Consider the following 21,585-nt stretch of genomic DNA (forward strand, 5'->3'; position numbering starts at 1 on the left):
AGTCTGCAAGCCTCTGTGAATTTACTAGACGTGGCCAAAAACCCCTATTTGCAAATAATGCTGTTGCCTCATTTAGTTCTATACCTCTTAATCGTTAGAAACTGAGTCTAACCATCATTGTCTTGGTCTTCCTCTACTTCTCTTACCCTCCATAACAGAATCCATTATTCTCCTAGCTAACCTATCCTCCTCCATTCGCCTCACATGACCCACCACCGAAGCCGGTTTATGTGTATAGCTTCATCCATTGAGTTCATTCCTAACTTAGCCTTTATCTCCTCGCTCTGAGTACCCTCCTGCAATTGTTCCCACCTGTTTGTACCAGCAATCATTCTCGCCACTTTCATGTCTGTTACTTCTAACTTATGAATAAGATATCCTGAGTCCACCCTGCTTTCGTTCCCGTAAAACAAAGTTGGTCGCATAGCCACAGATGCACCAAATGTTCAAGTGTTCCCATTTCTTTAAGTACTGGTCAGAGTTTCAACCATCTCACCTTATCAAAGGCTTTCTGTTAGTCCATAACACACAACATTTTGACACTGAATTCCCTTGCCTTTTCCATCAATTGAGAAACATTCAGAATCTGTTTGCCTATTCCTTTACCAGGAACAAAGCCAGCCCATTCATCTTGTATGTCAGGTTGTTCAACAGTTAGATTAGTAAATATATTATTCTGGATACATTACATACATTATCATTATAGACTGTTATGCCTTTCAGCGTTCAGTCTGCAAGCCTCTGTGAATTTACTAGACGTGGCCAAAAACCCCTATTTGCAAATAATGCTGTTGCCTCATTTAGTTCTATACCTCTTAATCGTTAGAAACTGAGTCTAACCATCATTGTCTTGGTCTTCCTCTACTTCTCTTACCCTCCATAACAGAATCCATTATTCTCCTAGCTAACCTATCCTCCTCCATTCGCCTCACATGACCCACCACCGAAGCCGGTTTATGTGTATAGCTTCATCCATTGAGTTCATTCCTAACTTAGCCTTTATCTCCTCGCTCTGAGTACCCTCCTGCAATTGTTCCCACCTGTTTGTACCAGCAATCATTCTCGCCACTTTCATGTCTGTTACTTCTAACTTATGAATAAGATATCCTGAGTCCACCCTGCTTTCGTTCCCGTAAAACAAAGTTGGTCTGAAAACAGACCGATGTAAAGATAGTTTCGTCTGGGAGCTGACTTCCTTCTTACAGAATGCTGTTGATCGCAACTGCGAGCTCACTGCATTAGCTTTACTACACCTTGATTCAATCTCACTAACTACATTACCATCCTGGTAGAACACACAATCTAAATACTTGAAATTATCAACCTGTTCTACCTTTGTATCACCAATCTGACATTCAATTCTGTTGAATTTCTTACCTACTGACATCAATTTAGTCTTCGAAAGGCTAATTTTCATACCATACTCATTGCAGCTATTTTCAAGTTCCAAGATATTAGACTGCAGGCTTTCAGCACAACCTGCCATTAAGACCAAGTCTTCGGCATAGGCCAAACTGCTTACTACATTTCCACCTAACTGAATCCCTCCCTGCCATTTTATACCTTTCAGCAAATGATCCATGTAAACTACGAACAGCAAAGGTGAAAGATTACAGCCTTGTCTAACCCCTGTAAGTACCCTGAACCAAGAACTCATTCTACCATCAATTCTCACTGAAGCCCAATTGTCAACATAAATGCCTTTGATTGATTTTAATAATCTACCTTTAATTCCATAGTACCCCAGTATGGCAAACATCTTTTCCCTCGGTACCCTGTCATATGCTTTCTCTAGATCTACGAAACATACACACAACTGCCTATTCCTCTCGTAGCATTTTTCAATTACCTGCCGCATACTGAAAATCTGATCCCAACAGCCCCTCTGTGGTCTAAAACCACACTGGTTTTCGCCCAACTTCCTCTCAACGACTGATCGCACCCTCACTTCCAAGATGCCAGTGAATACTTTGCCTGGTACACTAATCAATGAGATACCTCGACAGTTGTTGCAATCCTTCCTGTTCCCTTGCTTATAGATAGGTGCAATTACTGCTTTTGTCCAATATAAAGGTACCTTACCAACACTCCATGCTAATCTTATTGTTCTATGAAGCCATTTCATCCCTGCCTTCCCACTATACTTCACCATTTCACGTCTAATTTCATCTATTCCTGCTGCTTTATGACAATGGAGTTTATTTACCATCCTTTCCACTTCCTCAAGCGTAATTTCACCAACATAATTTTTCTCCTCCCCATGAGCTTGGCTGTTCGCAACACCACCAGGAAGATTTCCTTTTACATTGAGAAGATGTTCAAAATATTCCCTCCACCTCTCCAGTGATTCCCTGGGATCTATTATGAGTTCACTTGAATTACTCAAAACACTGTTCATTTCCTTTTTCCCTCCCTTCCTAAGATTATTTATTACTGTCCAGAAAGGTTTCTCTGCTGCTTGACCTAGCTTTTCCAGGTTATTACCAAAATCTTCCCAAGACTTCTTTTTGGATTCAGCAACTATTTGCTTTGCTCTGTTTCTTTCATCTACGTATAAATCCCTGTCTTCCTCGGCCCTTGTTTGGAGCCATTTCTGATAAGCCTTCTTTTTACGTTTACAGGCTGCTCTCACTTCATCATTCCACCAAGATGTTCGCCTTTTCCCATCTTTACACACAGTTGTTCCTAGGCATTCCCTTGCTGTTTCTACTACAGCATCCCTGTATGCCACCCATTCACTTTCTATATCCTGAACCTGCTTACAGTCTACTGTTTGAAACTTCTCACTAATCATATCCATGTATTTCTGTCTAATTTCCTCATCCTGGAGATTTTCTACCCTTATTCGTTTGCAGACAGATTTCACTTTCTCTACCCTAGGCCTAGAGATACTTAGTTCACTACAGATCAGATGGTGGTCTCTATCCGCGAAAAACTCGTACATTCTTAACAGATTTCCTGAATTCAAAGTCTGTTAAGATATAGTCTATTATGGATCTGGTACCCCCTAGCCTCCCATGTGTAGTGATGAATAGCTTTATGCTTGAAGAATGTATTTGTAACTGCTAAACCCATACTAGCACAGAAGTCCAGCAACCGCTTCCCATTCCTATTAGCTTCCATATCTTCCCCACATTTACCAATCACCCTTTCGCATCCTTGAGTTCTATTTCTAACTCTCGTATTGAAATCGCCCATTAGCACTATTCTATCCTTGCTGTTGACCATGACCTCTATGTCACTCAATGCTTCATAAAACTTGTTAACATCATCCTCATCTGCACCCTCACATGGTGAATACACTGAGACAATTCTCGTCCTAATTCCTCCAACTGCCAAATCTGCCCACATCATTTGCTCATTTACGTGCCTAACAGAAATTATGTTGCATGCAATGGTGTTCCTGATAAACAGCCCTACAACATACTCTGCCCTTCCCTTTCTAACACCCGTCAAGTACACTTTATAATCTCCTACCTCTTCCTCGTTATCTCCCCTTACCCGAATATCACTTACTCCTAGCACATCCAGGTGCATCCTCTTTGCTGACTCAGCCAGTTCTACTTTCTTTCTTCCATAAGCCCTATTAATATTGATAGCTCCCCATCAAATTCCATTTCGTTCGCCAAGTTGTTTCCAAGGAGTCCCTCGCCTGTCAAATGGGAGTGGGACTCCGTTACTCCCATAGGTCCGAGGCTTGCTTAAAATGTTCAGAGCTCAGTAAATTCATGAAGCAGGATGCTACCCTACTTACACATAGTCCAAGTGAGGATCTCTCCTCTAATGGGTTATGGAGCACTGGTGGATGGTATAGTCCTAGTCGCCTGAGCACAACGAGGGCCATGACTCAGAATATGTCCGAGATGCCCACTCCCATTCCATAGCAACTGGTATCCCGACTCTCAGGACCACTTACTAGGCCACTCAACTGTTGTCCATGGTTCACGAACTAGGGCGTGACTACAGTAACCCACACCATGAATCACTATTCTGGATAATTTGACAAAAATATGATTAATTTGATATCTCCATGAAAGCTTTGCGTCAAGAAAGATAACAAGGATTTTAATATATTTTAATTCATTCCTTTGATTTTACTGTTTATCCAGTGTTTCCTTGGCCTCCTCCTTGGTATTTTTTCATGTATAGTGAGATCAAAGTATTTTCTGGTAGGTCTTTTGGTGTCCATTCACATAATGTGCCCATATCACTGAAGTCTCTTCTATGTTACACTGGTAAAAGGGATCTCAGTGCCAGCTGCATTCCTATTTACCTCATTTCTGATTTTGACCTTTTGAGTATTTTGATTCATAGTTTGAATGAATCTTACTCTGAATCTTACTTCTATTACCAAAATTCTGCTATAGTCATTTAATAGAGTACATGACTCTAAACCAAAAATGAGAAATGATAAGAAGTAGGTGTGGTACATGGTTGCTTTTGCTTTTTGTGGTATTTTAATGTCCCATGTATGTTTCTGACTTGATTGTAAAAGTCTGATGTTTTCTGTGTCCTGCTGTTATGTCCTGCTTGGCAGTGTTGTATTTTGAGATTATGTTTCTGAGAAATTGATTCTAATTTGGTTTGGTTTCTTCCACAAAGAAGTTTAAGTTAGTTCTTTCCCTGTTGATGGTCATTTCTATAGTCTTTATTTATCTTCAGCTCAAAGTTATTGAAAATATTGTTCCATTCTGTCAATTTTTGGAAGTTAGATACACCACAACACCTGAAAATTCTTATTTTAGCAAGAAGTATGAAATCCTCTTCACAGACTGCTTGTATGTATACCTTTCACATTAGAACATGGCAAATTTTGTTAAGTGACAATCCTGTCACAAAATAACTTCAGTAAATTTAATCATTTTTATTGCGACAACAAAAGAGCTACAATTCAATGAAAATAATGAAAATATTTATTGGTTTAATTGATGCACATATTCTAAACAGGAAGAGACCTATTAAAGCCAAAATTCAGAAAATGATTATATACTATTCACAGGTATTCAGATGATGATGATGATGATGATGATGATGATGATGATGGCATGTGGCTGCCGGTGAGGCTTGGTGCAGGTCTTTTAAGTTGACACCCATGGGTGACCTGTGTATCTGTAATGAGGGAGCACTACCCAGGATGAAATTCAATGTTGATGACAGTGCAAACTCTCAGTCTCTGAGCCAGAGGGAATAACCAATGAAGGTTAAAATCCCCAACCCAGCTGGGAATTGAACCCTTGGACCAAAGGCCAGCATGCTAACTAGTTATCTGCAGAACTAGACATGATGAAAGTATCAGTTTGTTAATCCCCTATAGAATACATTTGAATCTGTATTTATTCTGTATTTTATGACAATAAATACCACATCCAGTATTCGTGCTAAAATGTACCAGATCCTCTTTAAATCTATTAAATTAAAAATTGAGGCCATTGTAAACAGATGAAAATGTAAAAGTTTAGGAAGGTACTGGCATGCATTACATTTGAAAGTAACATAATTATTCCTGAAGAAGTTTAGTTGTTCCCTGAAAAATGTGTTCACCTAGATTTGATACCTTTTGTAATCATTTTCCATTGTTTAAACACACAGAATCATATGGCAAAACATTATCATTTTAAGTTTTGACTCTTTGAATGAAATGAGAAATATTTTGGATATTCAGGCTTCCTGGTAGTCAGGTACCACTGTACTTAACACAAACTACTATAAATTTCTTACCATGAACATTGATAATTTTGGTGTGGTTGTTCTTGTTCCCTGCATGATCCTCTACTCTGCAAACATATGGTCCTTCATCCCCTTTTGTTATATTATAGACAGTCAGACGGCGTACCCCTGTTCTTGTAACTCTTCCAAGTTTGTCCTCCACGTAGCTGCTTGAGTTACCCTTGACCACACGTTCTTCCTGTGAATGGAATGTAAAGTATATAGTGGAAATATTAATTTTAATTCAGAACATTACAAGAACGTGTATCTACAATAAATTTAATGGAAATTCAAATTTAATGGAAGTTCTATACTTGAATTAGTAATAACTTAACTTAGAACTCTGGGAGAGAGAGAGAGAGAGAGAGAGAGAGAGAGAGAGAGGGAGAGAGAGAGAGAGAGAGAGAGAGAGAGAGAGAGAGAGAGACACACACACACACACACACACACACACACACACACACACACACACACACACACACACACACACACACACACACACACACACACACACACACGCACGCACGCACGCGCGCGCGCGCGCACGCACGCACGCACGCACGCACGCACGCACGCACGCACGCACGCACGCACGCACACAGACTGCTATGTCTTTCAGCTTTTGCAACTTGTACTGGGGCCACTTTTAATCATTAAGAACTCTAACCATTGTCATCTTCGTTCCCATCTGCTTATCTTACTCTCCATGACAGAGTCCATTATTCTCCTAGGTACCCCATCCTCCTCCACACAACTGAACATCATGATGATAATTTTGCACGGCTATTGCTGGTCTGGCAAAGCCAATGTAACGCACATCCTCCAATGACGGTGAGTGGCTTCTTCCGTGTATGAGAAACTGCATGTAATTGTGGTGAAGGATAGCATTGTGTGTCGTGTATGAGTTTCATCTAGTCCCTGAGCCAAAGGAATTAACCATTTAAGATTAAAATCTCTTGACTCAGCTGGGAATCAAACCCCTGGCCATGAGGACTGAAGACCAAGATTAATCTATCAAATTCACTTCCAATTTCACGTTTATCTACTTAATGCAAGTTCCCACCTGTTTGTACCAAAAATAACTCACCCTACTTTCCAGCTTATGATCAATCAATCAATCAGTCAATCAATCAATCAATCAATCAATCAATCAATCAATCAATCAATCATTACTGATATGCATTTAGGGCTGTCACCTAGTGGCAGATCCCTTAACAGTTGTTTACCTGGTCTTTTCTTAAATGATTTCCAAGAAGTTGGAAAGTGATTGATAAATTATTCCAATCCCCAATTACTCTTCCTACAACTGAATATTTACCCAATTTGTCTTCTTGAATTCCAAATTTATCTTCATATTATGATTTTACCTATTTTTTAAAAATGCCATTCAAAACATATTTGTCTATTAATGTCATTCCTAGATTCTAACGGGTGGGTAGGAGATAGGAATCTGCGCTAAGATGGACTTCACTTAAACCACAGTGGTACGTGTAAGTTAGGAAATTTGTTTAGAAGTGTTACAGGGATGTACATTCAGGGAAACAGAGTGGTCTAGGGAGCAGTGATAAGGGTACAGGAATCTGGAAGTCAAATAGGAATGACATAAACATTTTAGTGTTGAACTGTAGAAGTATTGTAAAGAAAGAAATAGAATTAAGTAATTAAATAGACAGGTATATACATACCAGATATTGTAATAGGAGTTGAATCATGGCTAAAAAATGATATAATGGATGCAGAAATTTTCTCACAGAACCGGAGTGTGTAACATAGAGATAGGATAGGAATGGTAGGAGGGGAGTATTCATTCAGGTAAAAGAAGAATTTGCAAGCTACAAAAAAGTTAAAGATGACAAACATGAAATTCTAGGTGTAAGACACATTTCTAAAGATGATAGGCAACTTGATGTCTTTGGAGCGTACAGACCGGGAAAGGGTAGCACTGACCCTGATTCAGAATCATTTGATAAGATAATCAGCTATGTGGGAAACAATACGGGAAAAAATATGATTGTAGCGAGAGATCTCAATTTGCCAAATATCAATTGGGAAGGTACTACAAAAAACAGGAAGCATGAAAAATAAATGGCAAAAAAGTTAATATGGGAAGGACAGCTGATTCAGGAAGTGATGGAACCAACTAGACAGACAGGGTGCTGGTAAAACCAGATGAGCTGTATAGAGAAACCGAAGTAATAGATGGTATTACTGATCACGAGGCTGTTTTCGTCGTAGTTAAAAATAAATTTGATAGAAAGGAAGGTCCTAAAAGTAGGACTATCAGGCAGTACCATATGGATGAAAAAGCAGGTATGAGGGAGATTTAAAAAAAGTAACTATGATCCGAAGAAGACGGTAAATAAAAATGTAAACACACTCTGGGATGGGTTTAAAGCAATTGTTGAAGGATGTGAAAAAAGGTTTGTACCTTTAAAGATGGTAAGGAATGGTAAAGAACCACATTATTATTACAGGGAAATAAAGAGACTAAGAAGGAAGTGCAGATTGGAAAGAAATAGAGTTAGAAATGGCTGTGGACATAAGGAGAAATAGAAAGGAACTTACTAGGAAATTTAATCGAGCAAAGAATTCAGCTAAGGATGATGGCAAGCATAATTGGCAGTCATAAAAATTTTAGTGAAAAATTGAAGTGTAAGTATAGGTACTTTAAGGCAGAAAAAAGTTCCATGAAGGATACTCCAGGAATCATTAATGAACAATGGGAGTGTGTATGTGAAGATCTTTAAAAGGCAGAAATATTCAGTCAGCAGTACCGGTATGTAAAGATTCTTGGTTACAAGGATAATGTCTAGATAGAGGAGGTGACTAATGCTAAAGAAGTATTAAAATTTACATATGATAACGATGACATTAACAATAAGACACAAAAGTTGAAAACTAGAAAAGCAGCTGGAATTGATAAGATTTCAGGGGATATATGAAAGACAATGGGTTGGGATATAGTTCCATATCTGAAGTACTTACTTGATTATTGTTTGCATGAAGAAGCTATACCAAAAGAGTTAGAGTGAGAGCTTATGTCTGAATTCAGTGCAGTGGTGTTTTCTACCAACGGAAGTATTCTATTCAGAAAATATTTTGAGGTGAAAGTTAGTGCAGAAAAGTGTTTCCATATTGAACGCCATGCTGGGCATGAGCAGTGCCGGATTAAGGTGTTTGGGGGCCCTGGGCTATTTAAAAATGTGGGGCCCCTTCTTCGTAACGTCACTTAAGACTAGCATACTGAAGTCGTTATAGAACTACATCCACTTAAATTGATGAATAGGGAAGTGTTGAAATAGACTACAATTTTTCCTCTATTTTTCATGTTAATATTTCATAATGCCAAAACATATTTTACATTTGTCTCATCATCACTATCAAATCGACATCCAAAACAGGATATTTTATATCCATTTTACAAGAACATTACAGTCGTAACTTACGAATGGTTCAATCATTAGAGGTGAACTGGAAGTTCTCTTCCTGATACAAAGATATAGTATAGCATGCGCATTCCACCGTGCTTCCCCTGTCCCCTCCCGCTAACTTCCTAGACCCCTTCCCCATAATTACAGTGCGTAAGTAGCGAGGATTCGTGTCTCCGGACGGTAATTGATTCTAGCAGTGATGAAATACTAACGCAGACAGCTGATAAGAAGGAATTAAGGAAGAGTGCGTGTTCGATATTTTGCGAGTGTAAATATTCATATACATGCACGGAGGTGGAGCAGCAGGTCTTTTTATACAATTTTAGGTTCGGCCAAGGGCCCTTTGGCACGTGGGGCCCGGGGCTGCAGCCCCTTTAGCCCCCCCTTTAATCCGGCCCTGGGCATGAGAAACACACGAGAGCAGCCATGGAGCAAAGAAAATCACAGCTTCTGTTATGGCAAAAATAGGTAGTGATTATTGTAAGTCATCTCCATTTTACAAAGACCTTTGCAGTGCCTTAGTTAGAGCAAATATTCTGTTAGCAAAGATATTAGCAATGAATCTTTCAAAAAGTTTTTGGAACAGTATACAAATCGGAATATTCCTGAAGAGTCCACCCTCTGAAAAGAGCATGTACACCGTTACTATGTAGATACGATTGAAAAAATTTGCGACTATGTTGCAGGTACGTCAATTATTGTGTCTACTGACAAAACAAGTGATGAAGTGAGTTATTCCATTTTAAATGTGATTGTTGGTAAATTAAGAGGATGACAAACCTGGGAAAATATTTCTCCTTGCAATGGATGTCTTGGAGAAAGTGAATCACTGAACTGTTTGCCAGCTATTTGACAAAAGCCCCTTCCTGTTGTAGCCACAAGAAATAAAGCATGACCAAGGGAGTTGGCTGTGTGGTTAGGGTTGCACAACTGTGAGCTTGCATTTGAGAGATAGTGGACTTGAACCCCACTAGTGGTAGCCCTGAAGATGGTTTTCCATGGTTTCCCATTATCACAACAGGCAAATGCTGGGGATATACTTTACTTCAGACCACAGCCGCTTCCTTTTCACTCTTAGCCCAATCCTATCCCATCATCGCTATAAGACCTATCTGTGTCGGTGCGACGTAAAGCCAAATGTACAAAAATATATATTTTTAGAAAGCATGAAAATATTCTGCTTTTAATCACTGATTAAAGGAAAGGCAACTAAAACCTTTTATCCATCATTTGGTCATGTAACTTGCTTCACACATGGTTTACATTGAGTGAGGGAAGAAGTTTTCCAGATGCTGATGAACTAGTATCCAATGCTAAGGAAGTTTTCTTAAAATCCCCATCTAGAGTGTGCCATTTTCATGAGAATGTCAACATACTTCTTCCTCTTATCTGTGATTAACAGCTTGAATAAAGAAGATGCTGCTTCCATAACGATGTCTAAAGATCTAACGGCTAAATCTCGGTTGTACGGTAGTTTGGCGTACATTAACAGTAATGTTGACTTTTTTCTTGTTTTTTCTTCTTTTCTTTCAGTGACATCCTTCAACTATCTTGAAAAATGTAATGGAACCATTCATTCAATACTCCTTAAGGTGAGTGATGTACAGTAACAATTGAAACAATGTTGTACCACAAGATAAAAACAAACAAGGAAAGACAGGATAAAATACACAAATGCAAGGACAACTAAAGGCAATACGAATAGACAAAGAACAGGATGTGAATGGTGCTGGACAACCTTGCCAAAAAACATAAACTGGTGACACTTGCACTCTTGAACAAAATAATCATGTTCAATCAATCAATCAATCAATCAATCAATCAATCAATCAATCAATCAATCAATCAATCAATCAATCAATCAATCAATCAATCAATACAGATCTGCTTTTAGGGCAGTCGCCCAAGTGGCAGATTCCCTATCTGTTGTTTTCCTAAACTTTTCTTAAATGATCTAAAAAAGAAATCGGAAATTTATTGAACATCTTCCTTGTAATTTATTCCAATCCTTAACTCCCCTTCCTATAAAAGAATATTTGCCCCAATTTGTCCTCTTGATTTCCAACTTAATCTTCATATTGTGATCTTTCCTACCTTTAAAGACACCACACAAATTTATTCGTCCACTAATGTCATTCCACACCATCTCTCCACTGATAGTTTGGAACATACCACTTAGTTGAGCAGCACGTTTCCTGTCTTCCAAGTTTTCCCAACCCAAACTTTGCAACATTTTTGTAACGATACTCTTCTGTCGGAAATCACCCAGAACAAATCGAGCTGCTTTTCTTGGAATTTTTTCAAGTTCTTGAATCAAGTAATCCTGATGAGGGTCCCATACACTCGAACCGTACTCTATTTGGGGTCTTACCAGAGACTTACATGCTCTCTCCTTTACATCCTTACTACAACCCCTAAATACCCTCATAACCATGTGCAGAGATCTGTACCCTTTATTTACAATCATATTTATATGATTACCCCAATGAAGATATTTCCTTATATTAATACCTAGGTCTTTACAATGATCCCCAAAGGGAACTTTCACCCCATCAACGCAACAATTAAAACTGAGAGGACTTTTCCTATTTGTGAAACTCACAACCCGACTTTTATCCCCGTTTATCATCATACCATTGCCTACTGTCCATTTCACAACATTATCGAGGTCATTTTGCAGTTGCTCACAATCTTGTAGCTTATTTATTACTCTGTAGAGAATAACATCATCTGCAAAAAGCCTTACCTCTGATTCCACTTCTTTACACATATCATTGATATATATATAAGAAAACATAAAGGTCCAATAATACTGCCTTGACGAATTCCCCTCTTAATTATTACAGGGACAGATAAAGCTTCACCTACTCTCTCTCAGTTCTATTTTCTAGAAACAGAGCCACCCATTCAGTCACTCTTTTGTCAAGTCCAATTGCACTCATTTTTGCCAGTAGTCTCCCTCGATCTACCCTATCAAATGCCTTAGACAGGTCAATCGCGATACAGTCCAATTGACCTCCTGAATCCGGGGTATCTGCTATATCTTGCTGGAATCCTACAAGTTGGGCTTCAGTGGAATAACCTTTTCTAAATCCAAACTGCCTTCTATCAAACCAGTTATTAATTTTGCAAACATGTCTTATATAATCAGAAAGAATGCTTTCCCAAAGCTTACATACAATGCATGTCAAACTGACTGTCTTGTAATTTTCAGCTTTATGTCTATCATCCTTTCCTTTATATACAGGGGCTACTATGGCAACTCTCCATTCATTTGGTAAAGTTCCTTCATGCAAACAATAATCAAACCAGTACTTCAGATATGGTACAATATTCCAACCCATTGTCTTTATTATATCCCACGAAACCTTATCAATTCCAGTTGCTTTTCTAGTTTTCAACTTTTGTATCTTACTGTAAATGTCATTGCTGTCATAGGTAAATTTTACTACTTCTTTAGTATTAGTCACCTCCTTTATCTGGACATTACCCTTGTAACCAACAATCTTTACATACTGCTGACTGAATACTTCTGCCTTTTGAAGATCCTCGTATACACACTCCCCTTGTTCATTAATGATTCTTGGAATGTCCTTCTCTGAACCTCTTTCTGCCTTAACGTACCTATACATACTCTTCCATTTTTCACTAAAATTTGTATGGCCATCAATTATGCTTGCCATCATGTTACCCTTAGCTGACTTCTTTGCTAGATTCAATTTCTTAGTAAGTTCCTTTAATTTCTCCTTACTTTCACAGCCATTTCTAACTCTATTTCTTTCCAATCTGCATCTCCTTCTTAGTCTCTTTATTTCTCTATTATAATAAGGTGGGTCTTCACCATTCCTTACCACCTTTAAAGGTACAAACTTATTTTCACATTCCTCAACAATTGCTTTAAACCCATCCCAGGGTCTGTTTACTTTTTTATTTTCCGTTTTCCACCGATCATAATTACTTTTTAGAAACTGCCTCATGCCTGTTTTATGAGCCAAATGGTGCTGCCTAATAGTCCTAATTTTAATACCTTCCTTTCTTTCACATTTATTTTTAACTACCACAAACACAGCTTTGTGATCATTAATACCATCTATTACTTCAGTTTCTCTATAGAGTTAATCTGGTTTTACCAGCACCACATCCAAAATATTCTTCCCTGTAGTTCGTTCCATCACTTTCTGAATCAACAGCCCTTCCCATATTAACTTATTTACCATTTGTTGATCATGCTTCCTGTTGTTCGCATTACCTTCCCAATTGACATTTGGCAAATTCAGATCACCTGCTACTATCACATTCCTTTCCATATGGTTTCCAACATAGCTGATTATCTTATCACATAATTCTGAATCAGCGTCAGCGCTACCCTTTCCCGGTCTGTACGCTCCAAAAAACATCAAGTTGCCTATTATCTTTAGAGATGAGCCTTACACCTAGAATTTCATGTTTGTCATCTTTAACCTTTTCGTACCTTACAAATTCTTCTTTCACCAGAATGAATACTCCCCCTCCTACCATTCCTCTCTGATCTCTACAATACACACTCCAGTTCCATGAGAATATTTCTGCATCCATTGTATCATTTCTCAGCCAATTTCCTAGTAAGTTATTTCAATTTCTCCTTACTTTCACAGCCATTTCTAATTCTATTTCTTTCTAACCTGCACCTCCTTCCTAGTTCCATTTCAATATTGTTTATTAAACCTAAAATGTTTTATCCTTTGACGTGGGAAATTTGGTCTACTGTTAAAATACATAAATATATGAAATACAAAATCCCAAAACAAACTATTTCACTATGGGAGTGCACATGGTCTTGCCCTCAGCACCCGGATGATGTTCTGTGCACCATAGAAAAGTCATCAGGTTTAAAAGTGATGTCAAAGGAATTTAAAATTTTAGAAACAAATGTTAAACAGTAGGAACTTTGGAAACACAAGTAAGCTAACAGACATCAAGACATGATCACACAATTACTTCCATATAATGGATAAGCAACATGACACAGCAGCATATCCAATTGCAAACCTATTTTGGATTTGAAAATTCCCTTATGCAGTAGGCTAGTTCCATTCTACCGGAAACAGGCAAACACTGAAATACACTATACACTATTTTGACTAAATTAAATCATCAAAGATGTGAGACCCATTAGAATTCCTGCGAGCGATACAAATTGATTTCAGGCATAATAGTGGAAATAAAATTTACCTTATGCCATCAGCCTGAACTCCCCTGTACAGCAAGAGCTCAAATGAACAATGTCCACTCTGACTGAGAACCAAAATGAGAATTGTGAGATGGTAACTTTGCATCTTAATCCACTCGACTCATGTGACGTGACATGTATGCACCAGGCCTTCAACTCAAATGGAGAGACACTCAAGCACCACGCCAAATCGTATGTACTAATATTTTGATCACCCACAAGGGTTTCTCTTTTGCAAACTTCTATAAATAGAACAGAAATGTGGCTTGTTCACAACTCTCCTAAGAACTTGTACCATAATTTATTGCCCAATTGTAGCCTCTGAAAGCACAAACATTTCATCAGGTGTCAGTCAGTCTCATAGCCATGGCTCTGGGCATAGGAAAAGGCAGTGACAGCAATGCTATTGTTGAGTTATCTGAAAGTGCTTTAGACAGTGATTTGGAGGACAGTGATGGTGATTATGAAAATACTGAAGAAGAGATTTTAAGTGAAAGCAACTGTTCATCTGATAAGAGGACTGTGAAATTGTACCTAACACCCCACATGCGAAAACAAAACATAGTGACTGAGTGTGGGTTAGTAATAGTGATAATCAACCAATTATTTGTCACTTTATAGGCTATCCAGGGTTGCCCGGAGAACTGAGGGACAAATATTTAGATAACTAGCAAATGTTCCCATGCTTCGCTACGGTATTCCACATTGTATACAAATATCAAAGTACATTACTGTACATGAAGTGAATAAGATTTTTTAAACTGCGTGTCTCTTGACGTCATTGTAGTTTCTGTCATGTCATGATTGTTGGCTATAGGTGCAACAAGGAATTATTTTTTTAACCATAATCTTTTAAGAGGGTGCTTACATTTTGTGTTTATTTACAGAATACACACCAGAGTGCCGCATACCATAACTTACATGGCTTGAAGTTGATGCGACACTTTCCTGATGAGAACAATCTGATTCCGATAACATTTCATAACCTTTTGTCCCTGGTTTCTTCAATAGAGACTCCTGTTCGGTAATAGATGATCCCCATGTCTTTCCTATCAAAAGTTCAGTTATTCATCACTTAGCTAATAGTATCTTGATACACAGCTATAAGACTTTACTTGCGCGCGTACTTCACAAAAGTAAAAAGACTGGCTACCACCACAGAACTTACAAAAAAGATTAAACATGCAAGAATAACAAAACTTATAGTTGTCGAAACTATTGTAGTACCATCAGGAATAACAACACAAGCATACAATGATTCTCAGTGACACTCGAGTACTGAAATATTACTCCATAACAGGCTTTATAAATTCAGTCAGAAATATGGTAGATCTTACAGCTGGATTCTGTATAAATATATTGGAGGGGGGAGGGCTGGGCTGTTGGCCCATTCCATGGATGCGTAATTGCAAAGAACAGGCATATTTGATTTAATAGAAACATGACAATGACCTCATTACCTAACAAAGCAGTTCATCAGATGCCACATCAATTTCTGCTGTGTGCAGACTGGCAAACAAAGCATTATTAAAGTGATAAATTGTTTGAATTCAATGGAATAACTTTGTGATACGAAAGAAGAAACTAAATCCTTTCAATTTCAGTCATCAAAATAAATTAGCCAAAATTACCAAAATGGTTTTTATCTCCGGAGTGTCACCTTAACTAAGTCGAAACTGAAAGAAAATGGCTTCCACTAAGTTTAGCGGATGTCTCATAATTAATTTTTTCAAGTTCTGCACTAAATATCAGAGCTTTAAATTACACACATATTACATACAGGAAGGAATTTTTTTTAAACCATAATCTTTTAAGAGGGTGCTTACATTTTGTGTTTATTTACAGAATACACACCAGAGTGCCGCATACCATAATTTACTGTTGATGTTTTCTATATGGAATTTACAATTCTCTCCATATCAGAAACAAGAAAACAATCAAATACAATGATGAAGGTTACCATCTGTGATCTTTAAAGCAAAAAAAGAACTTCTACAATGTACATAGAACTGAACCTGGAGAGTACTTTTGCCATCTCCTTAAGAAGTCTCTGATACTCTTATTTTAGGGAATTTACAACAAAATTCACACAAAATAGGACAGTGATTTAACCTATCTTTCAGGCTGGTATTTCATGTAGTTCTACTAGCTCCAGAACATCTTCATCTAGCACAGAATAGGGGTCAACAAATAAATCAGGGGTAGGCTTTAGCTCTTTAAAAAGTATGAGGAAAAATCCTGTTTGAAGCATCAAGTGACTTCCCTGTGTTTTCTATTTAAATAGCTTCATGCTTAATGACATACCATAGTCATGGAAAAGATATTTAGCATATCCATTGTGTGGAATTCAGAAATAAGCCACCTCCCAAGCATATATGTCTCATCCTACTCCACGTGCTGAGCAAATGCAAAGTAAGTAAGGGAGAGACAGGGAGATGGTAGACCGACCTGTGCAACTCCAAGTAGCCTACACAGTGGCCTCCCCGGCATGTACTAGCCATGCATCTTGGTAGGTGTGTTATTTACCAACTGATGAGCCCAAATTAGCACACTGGGGCGAAACACTGGCAACCAGGAATGAGTTAGCTGGAAAATTTATGATGTCCAATAATGAACCAACTGTATTAGTACGGTATTATAAATTTACCCATTCGGGAATATTTCAGGTTCCTTATGGAAATCAACATCTATGTCAACTGTGCAACTCTTCCGTGCTGGCATGTTGTCTGGCACACGGCTGACATGCTGTACTGTTTGGACAGCTTTGTGTTAAAGAGTCTGTTATGGGATATATAATGACTTAGAACTAGATATTGAATGGTTACCATATATAGTAAAACTTGTTTTAAATATCTTCAAGGGATTAAAAATGTTATATTTGTAGGATTGTACATTACTTGAAAGAATGACAAAGAGCTATTTTGAAAGCTTTGAAATGCTATCATTTTGTTCAGAATATTGCTAATTATCTAATAAGTCATAAGAAAATAACAAAACTTACCAGATGAGCTCTAGAACTTGAAGGAATATCCCACTCGATAGAAAATGAAATACCAAAATCCACAGACACTGTGCAGGTAAGTATCAAATCATCTCCAACAGCAGGATTTGGTTCGCTATTACTAGTGATCATTGGTTTGGCCATTGAATCTGAATGAGCTAGATATTAAACATTCATAAATTTAGTTACATATTAAATAAAATCAATCTTAAAATTATTTTAAAGTATTTATCACTATTAAATAATTATTTCTTGTCATACTAAATCAACAATTTATTTTCTAAAAATGTAGCAGGATTAAAACATGTTTAGCAATCAATCAATCAATCAATCAATCAATCAATCAATCAATCAATCAATCAATCAATCAATCAATCAATCAATCAATCAATCAATCAATCAATCAATCAATCAATCAATCAATCAACCAATCAATCAATACAAGTAACATATATCCTTTTCAGTTTTAATTTGCTAATTTCTTTTGTTCTTTTTGATTTACTTCTCACTACAGTAATTGGATTGTCATCATAAGATACCAAGGGATTTGAGGGTTTTCTTTAAATTCTGTGGTGTATTAAAAGCTAATTCTATGGGAAAGATTCATAGAATCTAAAACTACAGGGTTGTAATTATTATCACTATTACTATTCATATCCCCCCACCCCCAAGGAAAAGTCATATCTATGCCACTGCTTCCTTAAATATTCATACTTTCTTCTGATATTTTCTAGAAGATTGTATCTTAAGATTTTATTTCCTAAAAGAAAATTCTAATGAAATGTTCTAAATTATTTTTCCTTTTCTAATCATTTCTGATACCAACCGTACAATGTACAAATAGTGCCTTAAGGTCAATTCTGAACTTGTCCAAGAATTTTAATCGTGCACTATGGGCTGAAATGGGGTTCACTCAGCAGTTAGACCACGTGAGTAGTTCTCTGACATGAGAGGCAATAGACATGGTCAAGAAAGCCAAGCAATACTGCTGAGAACGTAGTTCTCATGTAACACTTCAATACCTGCAGACCATCTACCTTGCTGTGTGTGCCATAGGGTTTGAATAGTATGTTCCAAAGACTTTTCCAATTAACTCACTATTCGACAATCGTGTTTCACATTATTTCTTTGTTGACCTCCTACTAAGTTCATTGAATAACATATCACATTGATGCTATAAGGAGATTTTATATCTTAGCCATCTTTAAGTTGAAAAGACATTTAAAATTCATAGGAATAAAAATTGGCAAACCAATTTATTTAAGTCTGCAGCAAGGACTTCAATTTCTTAAAACAATGCATGTAATTTGCACTAAAGTAGGATGAGTTATTAGTAGGTGCTATGGATGTACGCTCACTACTCAAGATGTTAGCATAAATCATCCGATAAATAACACTAGCCAACATGATTTTGCGGTAAAATAGAAAATATGTAATTATTATGGGAATCGCTGCCCTGATTCCGAAAAAGATACTATTTTTTTCCTATCACGTCTAGTTTTAATGCAATTCGGTGTTTTAGTATCTGCATAAATTCGTAAGATGTAATGTTGAGAGATGTTCTCACGCAACTTTTTTTTTTAAGAATACAATTATGTGATTCAATTTGTTACTGTTTGCATTTTATTATAGGTTTATTGCTGTCTAAATTTTCATTTTGTCGTTGGGGGTTTCCTGGTAAATTCATAAGAAACTCCCCCAGATACGCAATAGACCGCGAGGTACGTAGGATTGAAGATAAGACAGTTGAGCGTTTGTCTTTCATCTTAGACTACTTGAATAAACAGACGTGTTAAAAGGCCCAGCCCTTATGCAATGTTTATGATGGACTGATAAAGCAGTTTCCTTTCAAAGATGGGGCCGATGACCTCGATGTTAGGCCCCTTAAAACAACAAGCATCAAGCAACCTTTCAAAGATAACAATCCGAAAGTATTATACTCACGAAGATGAACTTGTATTTTGTACGGATGTTTCAAATCTTCTACGTCAATTGGGAGAGAAAGAGTATGATCCTAGTAACTGGTGTGTTTTTATTGACCCTTTGCTTCATAATACAAATGTTCTGGCATCTGTACCACTTGCACACTCCACAAAAATGTCTGAAACATACAAGACCTTAAAGTTGGTGCTTGAAAAAAATAAATATCACGAGCATGGGTGGCAAATTTGCGGTGATTTGAATATCATTGGATTGTTGCTGGGAAACGAAAAGGCTATACAAAATTTCCCTGTTTCTTATGCAAATGGGATAGCAGAGCATGGGATAAACACTGGGATACAGTGAATTGGCCAGAAAGGAAACAACTACAACCAGGATCAAAAAATGTCTTGAATGTAAGTCTTATTGACAGTGAAAAATTTCTACTTCCAACATTGCACATCAAATTAGGATTGATGAAACAGTATGTCATGGCATTTGATAAAAGTAGCCTATGCTTCCAATATTTATCCACTAAATTTCCCTCATTACCAGATGCAAAAATCAAAGAAGGCATATTTGATGGACCACAGATTCGTAAACTGATGAAGGATAAAAATTTCACAGACACGATGACCAAAATTGAGAAAGAGGCATGAAACGCATTCAAAGATGTAGTGACTAAATTCCTTGGCAACATTAAGGACCCTCAATACAAAGAAATTGTAAGGAAAATGTTGGTAAAGTTTAAGGAACTCGGCTGTAATATGAGCCTTAAGCTTCATTTCTTAACTTCGCATCTGGATTATTTCCCTCCAAATTTAGAAGCTGTCAGTGAAGAGCAAGGTGAAAGGTTTCACCAGGATCTCAGAAAGATGCAGAACGACACTATCATGGACGTTGGGATGTGAATATGATGGCTGATTACTGTTGGTCGTTTGCCCGAGATGACCCTTCTAGAGATCATTCAAGAACTTCAAAAACCCGGAAATTCCACGGAAAATGGGAAAAGATGGAGGTGTGAATCTAACCTGCACATAATGTAAGTAACAAAACTATGTATGTTTAACCATGTAATTTTTATTCAACGTATGGTTATATTAATTTAAAAGCAACTGTACAGCCGAAACTAAATAGGCGCTTTATGCTTCAGTTTCACGAATTTCAATATACATTAAAAATATAATACAAAGCATCTAATTGCTTACAAAGCAGCATTTATGTGTATTTAATGCATGCAAAATATGATTACATTAAAGATGACCTGAAAGTGTTATAGTCCCTTAATGAATTTTCTCAAACCTCAGTGCAAGTCAATGGAAGTTACATGAAATTGAATGATCTCTGTATTGTGCATACTGAAGTCCACAATTTGGCTACATTAATTTTAACTTTTTCTCCTACTAGCGTAAGTGTTGAAAGAAGCTTTTGGGCTCTGATGAGGATAAAACCATACCTTTGAACAACACAAGGATAAATTTGTCTCAGGAACTTGGCTCCTTTATCAGTAGAAGAGGAGATTCTAGTTTTCCTAAGAAGAACTAATGTGAAGGCCTTTTTTGACAGTGCCTTCGCAAAGTTTACACAAAAATGAAGATGGCTGGAATTCACGTACAGATCCAAACAGGTAGGCTAAATGTAAAGCAATATTGATATTTTATGTTATTTATGCTAGAATAACAAGCCCGCCTGGTGGCCATATTCGTCTATACGGTCTGACACCATGGTTAGCTGGTTCGAGTCCTATTGGTCAAAAAAATAAGTTGGCCGGAAGGGTAGAAGAGGTGGTGAAACATAATTTCTAACCACTAGATTGTGTGTCAAAAGCCTGGATTCAATTCCAAACCTCACCACAGAGTTCGTATGGAGCGAGGGCATATCATTGTTGACTGTGATTCGTCTGTCAGCAGACCCTTTGGTGCTATTCAACAGGAGTAGGCTATGTGCCAGCACTGCGTTTCACCCTCTCCCTTCCTTCTATCATATATCACATCAAACATTTCATCTCATTAACAACTCTGATGAGGATGACGTCAGGAAGAGTATCCAATCATAAAAACTTGCTACGAAGACTCCTCTCACTTCATACCAGACCCCGTAGAGAAACAGGACAAGAGTTGGACATACATTTGTGTTAGAATAATGGAAAAATGACTGATAAAGTGTTGCCATCTAATAATGGCAAGAAAGAACATTTAATGTATTTTTTTGTATTCATACTCATTGAAAATTATGGTAACTTTAGTTCAAGTTTGTGAGATCTTGTGTTAAAAAGGTAAAAACGAAAGGTTTTTATAAGATAAATCAGCATTTCATTG

General features: G+C 37.4%; 1 protein-coding gene across 1 annotated transcript in view; it reads right to left on the reverse strand.

The window, feature by feature from the left end:
- The window catches only part of LOC136866089 (vascular endothelial growth factor receptor 2), a 254,837-nt gene extending 235,462 nt beyond the window's left edge, over window positions 1-19,375 (reverse strand). The window contains exons 1-3 of the mRNA XM_068226603.1: window positions 19,292-19,375; window positions 17,348-17,505; window positions 5,719-5,905 (exon numbers count right to left, since the gene is read on the reverse strand). Of these exons, the coding sequence (XP_068082704.1) occupies window positions 5,719-5,905; window positions 17,348-17,491 (331 nt within the window). The 5' untranslated portion in view covers window positions 17,492-17,505; window positions 19,292-19,375. The remainder of the gene's footprint in view (window positions 1-5,718; window positions 5,906-17,347; window positions 17,506-19,291) is intronic.
- Between the last annotated feature and the right edge of the window lie 2,210 nt (window positions 19,376-21,585).

The sequence above is a fragment of the Anabrus simplex genome, chromosome 3 (genome assembly GCF_040414725.1).
Source record: "Anabrus simplex isolate iqAnaSimp1 chromosome 3, ASM4041472v1, whole genome shotgun sequence".
Lineage (NCBI taxonomy): Eukaryota > Metazoa > Arthropoda > Insecta > Orthoptera > Tettigoniidae > Anabrus > Anabrus simplex.